Source organism: Cinclus cinclus, chromosome Z (assembly GCF_963662255.1).
Source record: "Cinclus cinclus chromosome Z, bCinCin1.1, whole genome shotgun sequence".
Classification (NCBI taxonomy): Eukaryota; Metazoa; Chordata; class Aves; order Passeriformes; family Cinclidae; genus Cinclus; species Cinclus cinclus.
Genome location: NC_085084.1, coordinates 24,828,904 through 24,848,223, shown reverse-complemented (window position 1 = coordinate 24,848,223; position 19,320 = coordinate 24,828,904). Strand labels below are relative to the sequence as shown.

The following is a 19,320-nucleotide window of genomic DNA, read 5'->3' as shown; positions in this document are numbered from 1 at the left end:
TGTCCACACCACCAGAATCTTCAATTTCAGGCCTTTCTATCTATTTCAGTTCCAAATAAAGGCATGATTAGGCTACATTTTTACAGCAATAATTTTCATTGGCATGAAAAAGAAATTGCAGTAGAAGCTGCATACAGAATATGGTAAAAACATGGCTGCAAGGGGAGGAGGAGATCCAGCTCCTGTGGTTTATTGTATGTACTGGTTCCCAAACATGGAACAGAGTCCCCAGACAGTAACTCATGAAAAATCAATCTCTACACAAGCAACTGAATTCCAACAGATCCCACAAAGCAGCTATGTACTGGATAAATTCCTCAAAATACACAAAAATCTAAGTATTTCCTATTCACCGTAGCCTCATGTGGAGAAGCTAGAAAGGCATTACCTTCTTCCACTCAAAATGAAGTGCCTTGAGAGCATGGGATACCTGATGCTTTAGGGCCCATTTCCCTGACTCTAATGGAAGGCGTGGGGAAGCTGAAGGAGCAGAACTTCCCACACTGAGGCAAAAACAAAATTATTTTAAAGAAGGGTAGATTTGGAGACAGGGGTTAGGATAAAAAAGGGCAGACTTTGCCAGAAAAGGATATATCAATATGAACGGGTTCTACAACCATGAAAATGTCAGAAATTAAATGAGAAATTTTGCAGTAGATTCTCATTGACAGCAACACCAAACAAAAGTAGCCTACAAAACAACCACAGAATTCCCTTTCTCACAGTTTAGTTCTATTTTCAGACTTCCTTGCTACTTTCCCTTAAAATATCATTTCACGAAAGAATTTCCACAGGATTTCTCATTTAATTTACAGCTAATGACTGTACATTAGCAACAGAGAAAATGGTTCACATTTAGGACAGATACAAGAGTATCTGTAGACTGCCACAAATCTCTAGGAAGACCCTTTTCCCTCATCCCCTTCAAAAGTAGCTTTGCTTTCTTTGGCAACTAGACAATCCTTCCTGTTTTTAAGGAATATAAATTTTAAAATCTACATTTACTTGCTCGGTTAAAATGAGCCCTAAATGTAGTCTGAAAAAAAAAATTACAGTATATACACACAAGGTGTACATCTTTTTGGGATGGTGAATGATACTATGTTTTTAAGCATATAATTTTTAATCTCTAAACACACTAACATTATACTGACTGGTGCCACAGAAAAACTTACATACATAAGATTAATAAGCAGACATCATTTATCATCCAGTAATCTGAATTTCAGTCTTTGTAATGAAAGACTGTTGGTTATGTAAGCACATATCCTATAGCAAAGGACAGCAGAAACATCAGATGGCTGCCCAATACTTAAGGTAAGAGGTAAGGTAAGAAGTAACAGAACAATTGATGTATTTTCAAATAGCCTGAAGTGCTGGAGAAAGGACCAGACAAGGAAGCTAAATTCAGCACTTTGAATTTCATCACAGAATATCACATATGAATATATGCCACATACCAAGCACCTCTGAGATATTACCCTGCTAAAGTACTAACTTTAAAGTTAGTGCTAAAGTACATTTTATAGCATCAAGGAATTACAAGAAATTATTACATGCTCAGTAATATGACAGCAGCATGGAATTTACGTGTAAATCACTTAATTTACATTTGCAGGTACCTCAGAGCACATAAATGCTTACTGTGACTCAGGATGCAGCAGGGCATTAATGCTGTTTGAAGCAGTTATCCAGAATGAAATGCACTACAGCCTGACATAAATATAAACACAATGATAATACTAAGCGTGTTGTTTTATACACAAAAGCTATTAACATAAGTAGACCACAGCAAATTAGGTTTGTCTGATTAAGGAGCAGATCCAGGTAGGAAAGGAAAAGTCATGTGCTCCTGAAAAATGCAATAATGACTCTCAGAATACAATTGCTCAGTATAAACTACGTCAACTAAAAACAACTCCCTTCTCAAAACAGTGGTTCTGTCTGTCATAACTTGCAGCTCAATGCTCTTCATGAAGAAAAATTAGCAAGGCAAACTTTCACTGAGTCTGACTCATGAAGAGGTATTGCAGTAAGAATATCTATTGTCAGCTAACATGCTGCTTTCTAAAACAAAGACACCAAGTTCTCGTCTGCTGAGAAACTAATGCTAACACAACTATACATTGATTTGGTACACATATTTTCAGTTTAACCTTGTACTTTACAAACTTTTGGGCCATGTACGCAGTAGAGATGGCATCTGCATTTGATACAGTGTCTATAGCCAGAACTAAATCCAGTTTAGTTGCTTTAATTCTGCTGTACACAAAGCATATTTTGTCACACAGATGCATATCAACAGTCCATTCTCAAGCCCAGTGATACTTTTAGTATACCTTCAGATGAGGTATAGACATGCAAATCAGACAAGGGGAGATAAGAAAGATCATATACCAGAGCAGTTATAAGAAGATGCTTTAAGAACATTTTGTACTAGTCTGCTGTTTGCTCTTGATGGAGACATTACAAATATCATCTCCTCTTGAGATGAGAAGTGCAGATTTGGCAGGTGGAGCAGTCTGCTCCAACACCCTCCCACCTAGACACATCCACCTTGCACTGACAGTCCTGTACATGATAAAAAGCAGGATTATGCACACTTTGTGGTTGGCCAGAAGAGTGAGATGTTGCAAGAAGTAATTCTGGCAACTGTGTAAATAAGCCCTTCTCTCTGACTAAGAATAACCACACCTGTGGCACAGCTGCTTTGAAGAGGAAATAGCAAGACAGCCTCTGAAATGATGTTCATAACAAAATTCTAACACACTTATCAAAAATACAGCTGTACCCTTCTACTCTGCAAGTCAATTATATTGGCATCAAATCTTTTCCAAGTAAAAAAGCCCTGGCAAGGAAGGTGGAATCAGTGAGGTTCTAGTATAGCTGAAGTGTCTTTGGATGGAAAAATCAGAGATCAAAGTGTTCTGGATCTTACAAGACCAGGGAATGGACTGTTTTAAAAAAATCACCTATCAAGATACTTGGGGTCACATTTTAAAGATGTAAGATCTTGATGCAAAGAGTTTTCTCAGCAGACCAGATGTATTTACATCTGGTGATAACAGAGATCTTATTATCATGGCAAATGAAACAGACACAATGTTTTTTTTATTTATGTAAACATCGTTACTTCTGACAATAAATATATTCATCTTCACACCAAATTTAGGCAACAGAAACCAACATTAAGCACACAGACATGTATTACCATTTATATGCACATATTCTACTAAAAAAAAATCAAGTGTATTCTATCACATGCAAGGAAAATACAAAAAGGGAATTAAAGCAAGTTTTATTGCTTCTGCTTATTCAACTTCAGTGGAATTTTAATGTGAAATATGCCTAATGTATTGAGATATTGTCTGCGTGGTGTTTTCAGAGAACAGCAATACTTTATCTCCTGGAACAAAATTCCATACCTCCTTATGGCACTATAGGGCACACACTGAGATCCCATGGCTGCTCCCAAGCATCCACATGCACCAACAAATCCTTCAAAATACTTGCATTCTTTTCTGTCCACAAGTAAGATTTAAATTATTTACAACTCCCAAACACACACACATATGAGGACTCCTATTGGCACAAACAGGTACATCATCAGTAAGGGATGACAAGTCATGCGAAAGGTTAGTATTTTAGTCGTAAATGTTGGTGCCAAGGGGACCAACAAAGAGGAATATGTTCTTAATATTTAAGAGTAAAAATGCAAATCTGGAAAACATTGAAAGATATTAACACCCTCTGAAGATTACAGAATAAATTATTCAGGTAAAACAAAAGCTGAATCTGAACATGGCTTAATAAACTTAGAGTAAAATGATGCAAAATGAACAACAATAGAAACATATGCAATGAGTATAAACAGCTAAATTCCAAACAGCACTCTTTTAAGTATTGCATCACTCCTCTGATGAAGAATAATGCTTCAGAGCAGGCATTATGTTTTGAGAAAATGCTGTAGAGCTGCATGCTCCCAAAATTATAAAAATGCATTTTAAAAAATCCTCTTATAAAAGCCAGACAAAGTGGACTGATGTTCATGTAGCTTTTGCAAGTTGAAAACCTAAACGTTATGGACAGCATGGAGACCATCTGCCTTGACTGAGGGGTGTAACCTATGCTGTAGGAGTACATAATCACCACAAGGATGTCTTTAGCCTGACTGCACACTTTAAACTCAAAAGTAAGCTAAAATAAGGCAGCCAAAAAGTAAACCAGGACATTCATAACAAGAATTGACACTTGATTAATTAACTGAATTCAACTTATAAGAATGGGGAAGCTGAAATCTGTCATTTCTGAGAATGAATGCTAGGGACGAGCTTGCTTGTCACTGTGTCAAGTACTGCTCAGTAAAAAAGATCTGAGAAAGAGACAGAGAAGGAAGAACCTGTATTAAATCTCAGCTCTGTGAAGGCAATATTTACCTCTTTGAAGAGCATTAATTTAGACTAAAGATTAAATAAAGATTAATAAATACTGAAACCCAAAGTAAATAATCATCTGAATTTTCTCCCTCTCCTTTCTCTCTCCATTTCAATAAAGCCAAAGCAAAAAATTACTTATGACCCCTGACACCAGTGCTCAGCAGGAGTCAAATGAACATGTTATTGTATTCATCTACATACAAATGAGAGACTCTATTGTGGCTTTGGAAAGCATAGAAGAAATACCCTAAAGCAGAAGTATAACAGATTAGAACAAAGATCAAGCATCTTTCATGACAGCAAGCAAGGAAGGAATTTGGACATCAGCAAATCATAGGAATATCCTGAGTTGGTAGGGACCCAGTCAGGGTCACTGAGTCCAATTCCTGGCCCTGCACAAAACACTCAAAGAGTCACACTGCATGCCCCAGAGCATTGTCCAAACACTTCCTGAACTCTTGTCAGACTGGTGCCATGACCACTGCCCAGGGGAGACTTTCTAGTACTCAACCATCCTGGGGTCTCCCTCAACTTAGAAAGCCATTAAACCTGGGAATCTGTATTTTTTATATGCCTCCTGCATTTTTATTTTTCAGATTTCTACATGTCAGAGCAATCACGCTGTGCATTCTCGAGTAACACTGCACATTGCGACTTCGTATCCTATCTCTGTAAACATGTAGCAGCACAAAATATCTGAACTGTCATTGTACAACCATTAATAGTTACACTTAAATTGTGTTTCTTGCCTTGATGATGAGAACATCACACAAGGGTCACATGTCTTACCAGAGAAACAGGATGTTTTGTCTTCTATCTCCTCGTAAAAAGAGCTATTATGTTGGATGGACTTGATTATTCTTTTACAAATCTACATGTTCTCTGTTCTCACTTAAAATTGCTCTTATTTCCCCACAAGTAATGGAACATACAGACAAGGCTGCTAAATGGCCTATAATCTCTCAATTCCCCCATATTATTGTCTTTATAATACATGCGTGCCTGTTTTCCCTTTCTTACAGTTCCCATATGCTTCTGGGTGAGTTCATGATTAAACCACAGCTGATCTCTTCTTATTCTCCCTAGGAAAAATGAGAACATAATTCCTTTAAGAAACTATCAACTTTTTAAAATTCTTTTCCCTCTTAGGGCAGTTTTAATATCTATGTATTTTTACCCTGTATATGGAAACAGGTCCTCTATCAGCTCATGTTTAGAAACTTGGATAAAACAAGAAAGCTTTTGCATACATTGTCAAGATACTTTTCATCATTTTCTTTTTAAATAACATGGCTTGAAGACGCTGTTCTTCCTCTGTTGTTAGCAATCACTTCCATTTTGAGTAGGATGTTAGGCCAGACGACCTCCAGACAACCTTACAGCTTGAATTATCTTATGATACCATGAACTAAGAGTCTATTTCATCAAGGTCAAGCATGCCAATGGAGAATAATTTTAACAATTTTAAATTAGAAATTCTTCACTTTCATTTTAGCATCTTTTACTTCTCCACCTAAGTTTCTGTGCAACATAAAACAGAACCATGCTACAAAACAGATGGTCTTTTATAAGATGCCTGGGTTAAATTTAAAACAAAAACATGATCCCAATACAAATGGGAACAAGCAAAAAATAATGTCTTACTCGTTCAAAAGTATCACAGTTCCACACTAGTCACTGTGAAGAAAACTCACCTTTCTCCAGCCAAAACCACCACACACAGTTATGTGGGCTTTTTAAAATGGAGAATAGTATTTGCCTGTAGAAATAAAAAAGCACACCAAGGACATAAAGAAAGTATCAAATACTTTAGTGGGTAGTAATGAAATAACATATGAAGAATTCTGCTGCACAAGACTTTCTATCAATCTGACACACTTAAAATAAATTTGAAAGACAATTTTATAAACAAATCTTCCTCAGTTAAATTGCATCAGTTAGGAATTTCAGTTTGAACACTCAGGGATTCCTACCTTTTTTGACACAAATTGATTATCAAGCTTGGGAACACTACAGACTACATTATTGCTAAAATCACATTGGTTTTCTAATAAATAAAGTAAAAATTGTTTCCATAAGGGCTCTACGACTGGAATAAATATGCTACTTCTAAAACAAAACAAAAAAAACCAAACCAAACCAACAAACAAAAAAATCCTCCTACTTAATACTTAAAAGCAGAATAAAATGTAAACACAAAATGCACTTACAGTGTTGGCAAGTTCCAAGTAGCTACCTCCAACAGAGTTGCTACAACTTGAGGACTGGGCTAGAAGTCTTTGTAGAGTAGCCTGTTGAGTCACATTGCTTCCACCATACCCCAACACCTTTTGTAGAGGAAAATGACTGTGGAGGTCTGGACTCTGAAGATCTCTCGCTCCTGAATCATACTCCCAACTTTCTCTGGCTCCTGATAAGGCACCTAAAATACAGAAAAGGAAAAACTTTCTAGTATGGACTGTGTATGAAGAAAACACAGAATCTCTCAAGTTGGAAGGCACCCATGAATTCATCTGAAAATCATCATGAAGTCACTGAATTCAATACTGCTCCTCACAGGACTGTCTAAACCTAAACCATATGACCAACAGCATCATTCAGGTGCTCCTTGAATTCTGCCAGGCTTGGCGCTGCAACCACTTCCCTAGGAAGCCTGTTCCAGTGACCAGACATCATTCCAGAGAGGAACCTTTTCTTAACATCCAGTTTGAACTTTCCCGAATGCAGCTGCATTCCCTTTCCTCATGTCCTGCCACTGCTCACCAGAGAGATGAAATCAGCAACCTCTGGGGTCACTCCTCAGCCTTCTCCAAGCTGAGCAAACCCAGCAACCTCAGCCGCTCCCTGAGATCTTTCACCATCTTTCTCTACCTCCTCTGGACACACTACCATAGTTCAGTGTTTTTCACATACTGAGAAAATACCCAAAAATGCATACAGTACTCAAGGTGAGGCAGTAACAACACAGCGCAGGTTAGGACAACCACCTCCTTCTGACCAGCTGATGATGTTGATACACCCCACAATACGGCCATTTTGGCTGCCAGGGCACCCTGCTGACACAGGAATAACCCTGACCATCACTCAAGAAAGAAAAAAAGCAAAACCTCCACCACCATTACTACCCATCTTGCATGTGCTTATAATATCAGGGGGAAAAATGCAGTAGAATTTCCAATGCTTATGTTATTTAGTACACTGCAAAACCAGCGTAGTTTACAACAGCTAAGGACCATGACATGAGTACCAGTAACTTAGGTCAGATTGAAAAGCAGCAGAGATCAAAGAGCAAAAGAGGATGTTGGTGGTTGGGTTTTCTTTCCTTTTCTTTCCTTGTTAGCTGTGGAATTTTTCCTATTAACTGGCTTAAGAAGCACTGATGGCTGGGTGCTTGAGACAAAGAGGAGGGTGAACCCCTCTGTTTTTTGGGAGTTTCTCTCAGAGGGAGGGACAGAGACGTGGCGAGATTAGAAACAGGTAAAAGGACAGCAGGGGCAGTTGCTGCTCTCTCTCTCTCACTCTTGGCTGAGGAGAAGGGTCACTGCTACCACCGCCATGGCCCAGCTGGGAGCTGCCTCTGCTTCTGCTGCTGGACCCCGCACCCCCGCCCTGCCAGGACACCCTGCCACTTCAGCTCGCTCTTTCCATGAATCCTGCTGGGGCACCGGGACCGACACTGTCCCAGGGTTCATGAACCAAATCCTCTCTTTTCCATCCCTTCCCGTCTGGGCCCAGCCGCCATCACCGCGTGCTCCCCGAGCCCGCCCCACAGCGCCCCCTGCAGCCGCGCGGGGATCATCGCACCTGCCCCGCCCACCGGGAGCCACCAGCGCTCCCTGCCGGCTGTGACGGGAACTGCGCCAAAGGGGAAAGAGCCCGCGGCCGACAGGGCTGGAACTGGGTTCCTGTTCTGCTTGGTGATAATTACATTGGTGGTGTTGCTTTGTTTGCCTTGTTGTACATACCAGTGAAGAAATGTTATTCCTATGCCATATCTTTGCCTGAGAGCCCCCGAATTTCAAGTATAATAATTCAGAAGGCAAGCGTTTACAATCTCCAATCCAAGTGGCTCCTGCCCTCCTTAGTAGACACCTTTCTTTCAAACTGAAACAGAGGAAAATCCTAATTCCTTTAACTTTTTGTTTACTGGATGCCAACAAATAAGTTTATCTTTTAGCCTGTACAGTTACCACTTCTCATGTTACCACTACCTTTTTCATTATCTCAGGATTGCTTGTTTCAATTCAAGTTACAGACACATCCATCACAAGGTGTTTCATTACAAATCAATGCATGGGTATGACCTTGTGGCAAGTGACAAACAATAAATACTTTGAGAAAGTCTCTGTATCATGTAGCTGTAGGGTTCCCGTTTCTCCGTGAGCAATCTTTCCAATTCCCTATGCACAGAGATGGGCTTAAACCATAAAACAAGTAGAAGAAATATTTCTAGTTTTGTCAGTAACTTAGACAGTGACCTGTACAAGCATACACTCTGGTTAATAGAGAAGTCTGAATAGAATCCAGAGCTACAAACTAAATCAAAACTCTAAATTAAACATGCAATCATCAAACTATAGGTAGTTACCTATAATGCCATCCTATTATTTGGAAAGCTTTTCCTTTTTTGAGCTCTTTTTCTCTCTCAAATATTAATCAGCATTCTAAGGCAGTGCTTACTAATCAGTGGTCATTACTTATTCAGTACATTATCAGGCAAAATCAATAAACTACATAATAGACTATTAGGAGGATGTCTCCCCCTCACCAAGAAAAGTTGGAGATGCAAAAGGACAAGTGGAAAACCAGACAGAAGGGCTGCAAGGCAGCAACTGATACGTTGTTTCAGGTCAACACCCTAACACCCTGCAAAGCTGTTATGCATGGAAAGCAGACTTAGGAAACCTAGAGTTGGTTCCCCCATCTTTCTGCAATGCAAATATTCTAGTCTTGACACATCTAAGTAGAAAATAAAGCATAATAATTACATTTTATACTAATATAATTACCATGATTCCTTATCATCAGTAGAGGGAGATTAATTTAAGATTAATTCAATGACTTTCACACCAAGAACATGCATCACTGTACTTCATCTAGCTATGTGCTGCAAGCTTTCCAACAGACTTTCTCTGAGATACTGGTACCAGCAATATTTTATAGAGCAGGCAGGGCACTGTGGCTGTGCAGAACATCGGGTGTCTCTGCCCTCATGTGGCTACAAAACACCACAGAGCAAAAAAATTTCCAGCTCACCAACCTGAAGCCACTAAAGTGTCTCAGGCGTCCAAGGGAGGCAAAGGATCGGTTCTGCCACTTCCCAAGCCTGCCAGGAGCATGGAAAACAACCCTCTCTGGGCAAGCAAGTTCACAGAATTAAGAGAGCTGGTTGTATCATACAGGTACACCTCTTTTCACAGAGCTAAATATGGCACATGTTTCTACAGAGAAGGTGCACTATATTTCTATTACTCAAAAATCATTGTTTTGCAAAAGAGCTTCCATATTCATGCAATTAAAAACAGCAGCTCTGTTGAAGCACCCAAGTGACCTTCATATATTGTACCATCTGCTATCAGACTGAACACTCAAGATGGCACAGAAGTCACCTGTCAGTCACAGGTGGATAAGGAAACACTGAGGGTTTTATTACTGTATTTTGACTGCACCTTTAACCCATGTTTTCTTGAAAGCTAATTTAAAACATACATACTAAAAATGGAAGGGGAGATGAGGGGAAGGCATTTACAGTATTTTATTTTGGGCTTAACCCTAATCCCTAAATTTGCCCACTGTTTTCCCAACAAATTTCAGAACTCTGTCTGTTAAGATGCTGTCCTGGATCATGCACCCCTCCAATCTCAGCTTTGCAGGGAAAATTTGGAGTCAAAACTGACATTTCACTTGTAACTGAAAATTCAACCAGGAATTAATAGACAACTCTTGTTTCTTGCTGAAATTAATACACAATTCCTTCTCTTCCAATATTAATCAGAAATAAGGGAACATTAGGTATGGTGGCAGACAGCTGACCTGGTAACTAGGATCCTACAGTTACTAAATCAGTGTTCAGGATTAGTCTTTGCAGAACAACATACATCCCATGGTAGTTTTTCCATGCTTAGCTGCAGTTAAAATAACAAGAAGCATGACATTTCTGCATTAATTGAAACAAAACTATAATGAAAATTCACAGGTAATAAGCCTGCTAGGAAGTTGATGTTACTACAATAATTAGACAGAAAGAAAACATAAATAAATAAATAAATTCACTGCATAATTATTTGTATTAGACAAGTAATATAAGAGCACATAATTGTTTTCAAATTATGAGAGTAATACTTTAATCCCAGAGTAAGAAAGTTAAAACAACACTTTCTGGAGTGAACAAATACATAGTGTATTAAAGAATAACAAATGACAGTTTAGTTTGATGGCACATGAAAGATTCCATAATCACATAAAATTTCAGTTTGTGAATTGTACCAAAGCTGTTTAAAACAACTATGATCAATTCACTTGACACATACTACTCTGGATAGTGTACCCTGCCCACCTGCACCTAGAATTGTTGCTATCTACATCTTCCTTTATGATCTGCAAAGTTCTCTGGTCTGTATTCTGGTACTGGTGCCACCCTGCCACTCTGATCTGAAAGAAAACAGCATTTCATTTTATATTCCAGCAGTTAACCCTCTGTCCAGAAGGCCTGTATTCTGCAACAAACACATGCCTACCAAAAATACAAGCCTGCCCATACAGCCAGGATTTTTGGTTTAGGAAAGGCTAATTTTACCAGGCCATGCTGGTGAACCAATTATGTGATTTCTTCATTGTTCACAGAGTAGAAAAGATAAACCACCAGGATGGTAGGACATTGAAGATGTATTTGTTTCTGAAAGGACCTGGGGTATCAGGAAAAGTGAGGTACTGTAGAACTAGCCCTGCAGCAAGTTCAGAAATTAGTCTGTCTTGTGAATGGCAAACATGAAGACAGCTGACGACGTAAGTGCACAGCCTGCTCCTTGGTTCACAGCTTCACCTCAATCAGTAAGGAGTCTGACTACTGTTTTCCATGAGGTAGCCACAACATTTAGCTACCTAGACTTATATGCATTATATTACCAAAAGAATGGCTGTTTTTCAGCATTTTTTTCATCTTTCATTTAACAGTTAAATTGTGATAACCTACCATAAAGAATAGGAAATTTGAATTACTATTATTCAGTGAAGTCAATAGGGAAATTTGTGTAAAGCACTAACCATTTCAAAGCTCTCTGTCAGCTTCAGTAGTAAGAGTTTTGGAGGTAAGTGCATCTAATGAAGGGGGAAATGCAGAAAATTAACAAAGAATGGTCATTTTGCATTTGCTAGTCAAGTCAGGGCCTCAAGGAGTAGGTCTAGATACAAAAAATGGAGACTATGCAGGAAGCCAGGAAGAATGAGAGTAAATCTTTGCACATTCGGACAATTCAAGTCCCCTGAGCTGGTGCAAACATTATAAAATCCAAATTCACTTTAAAGAAAATTTAGGAACTGAAAAGAGCTCAAATTGCTCAAGCAACCAAGTACTGATTTACTGTACTTTGATACCAAGTACAGTAAATCAAAATAACTGAAAAGAAGATACGTTCTGTGGAGGAATCAATTTTATACTAATCCAATCTGATTTGGAAAGTGAAAATAAGTCATATTTGGAGCTTATCACAAATATTTCCATTGTTTCTATGAAACACCTCCATACAGGAATCAAAGGCCAAAGTGTCTGGCTTCAGCTGGTAGCCTGACAGCTAATCTAACTCCTTCCTATTTAACAGGAATCACTTTTTAAAACTAATTTATTGCTTTGCATCAGATGATAAGACAGTATGAATGATACCTATGAATAGCACAGCAGCAGAGTGATGATGACAATAACTGATCCTCACATGCACAACTGGGTGAGAATGTTTACTAAATACAGAAAGCTATCTATACATGCATTACAAGTTCTTGGAGAACTCAGGGGGACGGAATGTATTCTCGACTCAGCATTCAGTCTTATTCTGACTCCATCAGAATCTTTTCTAACACTTGTCTAGTGACCAAGAAGGAAGTAACTGATGTGGGCAAAGCAGTTATAAGAAATGGGGAATCTCAAGGCAAGGGTCTGTGGGATTACCATCTAATTTTTTTTTCCTTCCACAATGCCTTTTGTCTGGTTTGATGAACACTGCACACAACATACAATGTTAGGCTGTGTTATTTCAGTCCTTTTCTCATTAGTCTTGGGAGTGGGGATTAAAAGCCCCAAGGGAAGGAAATGACAGCTACACCCCATCCTGACTGATTAACACAACTTATTCATGGGAGAAATCTCTTTTATGAAATTAGGTATAAGAGGAAAATTGAACCACATTATAAATTCTGCTCTAGAAGACTGCTGTCATATCACATGCCATCTTCGTTTCATCCCTGAACTTTAAGTCCACACATTTGCACTTTCTACTGGTGTATTTCACAAAATTATCACAAAACTTCAACAGTATTTCAGGTTCAGTGAAGTATCCCCAACATTTGCACATTCAAAATTCAGGAATTCTCCCAATTTTGTGCTGCCCAACTCATGACAGGGTATCATTATACCATAAAACTCAGAAGCAGTTAAATGAACGCTAAAGAAATTGGAATAATCTGCAATGTAACCAGCACTCTTACTTACCAGAGTAATACTATTTTTTTTTAGGCTTTTGGATTTTAATGTTTTTACATTCCATGACATATTTTTCTCAGCAGATTTTTATCAATTATAAAAACTACATCAAATCTTAAGAAAAAATCAAACAGCTACATGAAAATTAGGATAGATTAGTGGATAAGCTTGCCAAGAGCAAAACCATAAAGTAGACAAAGTAATTCATAAAGCCTTGAGAAAGTAAGAGACATATCTAGCTAAAGAAGTTTCTCTCATTACAATTTCCCAGTTATTCAACACAGCTTTTGGATGAAGAAGCTGGGTTTGTTAAACCAGTAGTTCAGACCATATATATTAAAAAATGTTTGTGGAATTTCTGTCAATTTACCTTCTTCAAATTTATTTCAGTTACTGGAGAAATGTATTTATGTAAACTATCATGGCTTCAGTACTTGCCAGCAGACAGGCACTGTCTCTATAAGAAAAAGTAGCACAGAAAACAAAACAAAAACACGCTGTCCATAACACCTTCATACACCTGTCCTTAACTCTGAAATTATTTAAGACTATCCTTGAGACCAGACAACCATTTGCTCTACTCAGACATAAGAAACAGAGGATGGGGATGACTTCTCAACAGTCTAGAAACCAAGATGTCCTAGTACCCAGCATTGTTTAAGCACCTAGACTAAATTTTGCCAGAAATGTTGCTGGCTAACAACTGCATTGTACTCAGAAACGCAATCTAGAATTTAATTTGAAGTTTCTATTAAGGCAGAAAACAATCCTTTTTTTCCCCTGAAAATTAATAATCTCTAATAAAGAGGGGAATATATAGGAAAAAAGAGCACATAAAACCTGAAGTCATACAGAAGCTAGAGGAAGTTCCAACACACTTTCAAGTACAGTATTTGTACTGTATGCAGTGTATTTCTAAAAAAGTTGGCTTTCCTTATACAGAAATTTACACATTAATAATCAGCTTCCTCCCTGATTTTCTCCCACTCAAGGCAACCTCACTTTAGATCTGACTTGAATATACATGTACCCAAGCACACAAATGAAACATCCAGAGTTTGTTGCCTGTCAGTTTCATTTTGTCCCTATTTCATGAACCATAGTATGTCAGAGCAACATTAGAAACAGGCAGGTGAAGAGCACATCACATAAGTCAGGAGAGATAAAACAGAAATATGCTGAGAGGCAACCCTTGATTTAAAAAAGTTGAACTGTAAGATGTGTGACAGCTCTCATCTTGAGCCAAATGAAGTATGCCTTCTATGAAAATCCCAGCTGCAGCCTTTCAGTTTCTCAAGCTGATGACAGTTTGCATGGAAAGTATAAACTCGGACAAAACTGAGAAAGTGATGTTGTAATCCAGTTTCAAAACCTATGGCAAACCCAATGTGTTACCACTGGAGCTGGCCAGGAGGCACAGACAGCACTGTCCTGAAACAAGCCTGACCTGAGCTGCTCTGCAGAGCTGGTTCTGGGCCAGCCTTTCTATCAACCCTGGGTAGCAGCAGCTCACAAGAACAGCAGCTTTCTCTTGCCCCCAGTTCTATCCACTCAGCTGTCTGTCCTTCCCCTTTCCTCTCAAAATTTTAAGGTATTTGGTAATTTCAAGGGCATTTGGTAGGGGTGTCAAAGGGTCAAATACACAAAATTCCACTAATTTTTATGGATGGCACAGACATGACTGACTCTGTCAGTGCTATTACTGAGGAAGGTAACACAGTGCAATGCAATGCTCAACCTTGACAAGATAAACTAGGGGGAGAAAAAGAGAGAAAAACCCCTGCAAAAACATGGAACGAAGGAAACTTCAGGAAAGCAAAAAGAGTTTGTTCCTCATACAGTGGAAGGACAAGATACGATACTCCTGGCAGCAGGCCATGGTGAACACTAAAGACTTGCATGTGTTCAGACTCAGTCCTAAGACAGGGTTAAGAGGGAGAGAGGCCATGTGCGTGTGAGCAAGTGCAACTACCTCTAATGCAAAGTCCCTGAGCTGAAATGTAATATGCAAACATTGTTACATGATCACTCAGTCCCCACTATCTTCTCTAATAATTTTCTTCTCAGCATACTAAGAAACAGAATTACCATTTGAGAATAAAGTCTGGTCTATTATAATTAGCTGTTCTTTCCTTTTACAAATATTCAAACCAGAAGAAACTGTCAACAAAGTGTGTTTTTCTATTATACACCAGACACCGCTGCAGGGATCACTTCTATCCTTTATAGATTCACTCATGTTTAACACATACTATTTATACTATTTTAGCAAGATTCATCAGTTGTCAACTATAAAACTCCAGAAAATCAGGTTCATTTGGAAGGGTGGTCATAGAACACAAACTCTCTGTTTCTTAAAAAAATAGAAAAATTACCTTTGTGCTTTGCACAAAGACAGTGGTTTCAAAAGATTATTCAAACATAATAAACTAAACCACCTACAGTTAAAAAGAGTTTATATGTAAGTAAATTTACCCTAACAGACACTCAAAGCTTTTCTTAGTTAAGTGTATCTAAGGGTGAAATTTTACTCATAAATCTCAAGAAAATCTGCAGCATGCCTTTGAGTACATATGAGTTCTGTCATTTGTAATTAAATACAGCATTAGTTAATATAAATTATTTATATAGCATAAGATAAAATATAGCATAGATAAATGTAATCACTGCATCAGTTTCTCAAGGGCAATTTATTTGTAGTAAGATCAAACATGGAATTAATGTAAAGCAAAAATAATGAATTTTCAGCCCCACTGGCCTGCTTCTCCTGTTTAACCATAAGCGTAATTGAAGGCTGAATTCCTACCATTTCTTTGATTATTTCTCATGCTTGATCCACTATGCAAATAAATTATCATAGCAAGTTTTCAGGGAAATTATTTTCAGTAAAGGAAGGGGAGTTGGCTATGAATTAATTACTAATTACTGACCTACAACCAAAAATTGGTAAAGGACTCTTGTGTTTGTAACTGTTTATCTAGAATATGGAATCAGATCAATAAATACATGCACTTAAAGGAAACCAAGAATTCACTAACAAATACTGTCATTTCTTGTTCATCCTCCAAGTCAATGGGTGCTAGAAATAGGCTATTTTTTATCAAGGGAAAAAAATAACAATTTGCTCCTTGTAAAGAGCTAGACAAATCTATACAACGCATACTATAAATAATTCTAATGATAGTTTTTATAAAAGACATACAAAGCTGAAAAAGCTAACAAAAGCCACAACTGTTCAGGCAACTCCCTGCTTTAAATATTAGAGATGTAATTCTGCTTTGTTAAAGTTTTCCTGTGCCAAGCAATCCACCTCCATCATTCACTATATTATTCACACAGATTTACTGAACCTATCATGGCCCTTAGTCTCCACAGCGGGACGCAGGACCCATAGATTCAATCAGTAACTGATATTCTTCCTGCATTTCCTACTGAAATGATACAATAAAGTCACGTCATATATGGTGACTGCAAGACTCCAGCAACACTTTCAAAAGTTTGGGTGTTCTTTGTTCTGGTTGTTATGTTTTTGTTTGTTTGTTTGTTTGTTTTAATTTTATTTTATTTTTATTGTATTTTAAAATGCATGAAGATTAAGACAGCTTACACTCCATTTCACTTGTAGAAAAGCAACTGGTTATGACTGGCAAATTATTATTAAAGCTCCTGCTGGCTGACATTAATAGTGTAAGGTGAGAATTACAACACAATATAGCAGCTTTGACTTGCTGATTACTAAACCTCAAAAAACCTAATTCTACTAACTTAGAAAACTTCCTTTTTGTGCACTTGAATAAAATATTAAGCTTTTAAATCTATACACTTATTTGCTCAACAGGGTGGTAAATATGGATGCAGGTTTGGCTTACTGAGGACATACATGAGTCAGTAATAATAAACCTGAGTCCTGTGCCTTGATTAAAATAGTAAACCAATTTCCTCACTTCTGCATCCTACCTGGAAACACAGGCATGAACATTTGTTGAGCAAAATTGGGCAAAATTATGCAAATAACCTTATCAATGATAAAAAAGATGAATAAGATAAAGTTCAATAGTAAATTAGATGCAATTACTTCTTGAAACTTCTTTTCGAGTTATTTTCCTCATAATGAAAAGCAAAAATTACAGGCAGCAAAGCTAATATTGTATTTAGATAAAAGGTCTTGCTTTTATTTTTTTTTAAGAATTTGAACAGTTCCAAGAAAAGGCAGCACAAAATGCTGCCTGACTGGTAATCTCTGCACAATTACACATCAATGTGCAGTGTAAAAAATCCCGTAATTCCCCATAGCTCTCTAAGTACAGTGCATGAAGGTAGTCACACTTGATCAGCAGAGCAAAATACATCAAGGTAGGAAATTCAAATGTCTTCTGGACTTAACTTTTCAGAAAAAAAAAAAAAAAACAGGAAAATAAAAATGGGCACAATCACCAACTTGAAAAATGCATTAAATTATTCTTGTAAAACTTAGCAGCAATGGGAGAATAGGAGGAAAAAGCAGTTGGGATTGAATTCTATACACTAATAAATTTGGAAGTTCATCTATGAATACTTTTTGGCAGCAATTTGTAAGTTTTCTTTGTGGGATAAATTTTAAGACTATTATGTTGGCCTTTCGCTTATGAAGTTTAGGAGATGTCTTTCACCTCTGATTACTACAAATCATAATTACTTGGCTGGTTTGTCTGAGAAATAAGATTTTAAACCCCAGAAATCTGGTCAGCAAACAGGGAAACTTTGCATAGCCATCTGAGGGTAGTACAACAACTCTGTTTTGCAGAAAAATACAACTGTGTCAGATCCAAAAAAGCAGGCAATGGAAGATAATCATATGAGCAAGGGAGCACACAATATCCTTAAAGAAATAAAGCACAATCTTGGCTTTAAAATATTGTCTGACATCTCCAGAAAGAGATTCACAGGCTGAAAATCAATTGAGCATGTGATGGGAGAAATGGGCATAGAAACTAGAGTTTTGCAATTCCAGAATATGTATGAAAGAAGGCAAAACAAAAGAAATGCTAGCAGTGAATGAACAAACTACCTCTGTAACAAAATATGACTATGAAACCATAAAATATGGGATGGAAGTTTAACAGAGTTGTGAAACTGATTTGTTATGTTAAGAGCCAAAATGAAAAGCCAAGAAGCATGAGATGATGGGATGACAAGGGCCTAGTACAGTCCATTCAAAAACCAAAAAGATAAGGAGTTCACCAAGGATACAAAGTAAACAAGGGAAATTTGAATTTCTGAGATGACAGCCAAAAAATGTGCAAAGTGACTAGAAGACAGAACATGTTAACCCCATAGCTCCAAAGCAAATAAGTAAATGAATAGATAGACCAAACCACCAAAATCAACATATGACCAGCTTCACTTTCTGTGAAACTGACTACTGATGAGATAAACACAGGTGTGACTGAGCAGCAAAGCCCTGCCATGGGAGCAGGATCCGAGACGGGCCAAGGTGATGTGCCCATGAAGCTCAGGAAGAATGTGGGCTGGAACTGATCACAGCTGCTGCAGAAAAGCTGGCTTGATCTCAACGCCTGAGGGTGGGTTTTGCTTTAGATAAACTATAAACAGCTGAGAGAATCAACTGGTGCTGTATTTCCCCGAGTTCATTAAGAGTGTGAATGTCTCCCTGAACTAGCCAGGCCAGTGTGGGGTACTTGTATACACAGCTCAGTCACACTGGTTGAGCTGTGCCCTGCAATTGCTCTCTTCTGCTGTGTGTGACTTGTATCTGTATTGTGTTTTCAGTATGCTTTGCATCATGCTGCTAAAACAGAAATCCCACATACCATCAACTACCTTCAAATAAATAAATAAATAAATTTCATGTTAAACATTACACCTGACAACAGGTCACATTATTACATGAGAAGCTGGAATAACGCAACTCTCTAGAAGATGTATGAAGCAGATCCAACAGTAAAAAACATTCCCAACTTAATTTAAGACATTTCAAAAAAAGCTATTGGGAAGACTAATGGAAGATTTCTAGTTTAAAAAGTGTTTTAAAACATGTAGGCTCATATAGCCTAAATAAAAGGTTGAGGAAACACAGCTTCAACTAAACACCATCAGAGGTTGATGGTGTTTTTGTGAAGCACGGACTCAGGTCAGTTCCATGTCACCAGCCAGCAGTCATGCACAGCCAGCATGCATCTGTTGTAGGGAGCT

At 37.9% G+C, this 19,320-nt stretch overlaps 1 protein-coding gene across 1 annotated transcript in view; it reads right to left on the bottom strand.

The window, feature by feature from the left end:
* Positions 1-19,320, bottom strand: part of MCC (MCC regulator of WNT signaling pathway) — a 179,931-nt gene that overhangs the window by 146,323 nt on the left and 14,288 nt on the right. Inside the window, exon 3 of the mRNA XM_062513152.1 lies at positions 6,647-6,858. Coding sequence (XP_062369136.1) covers positions 6,647-6,858 — 212 coding nt within the window. The remainder of the gene's footprint in view (positions 1-6,646; positions 6,859-19,320) is intronic.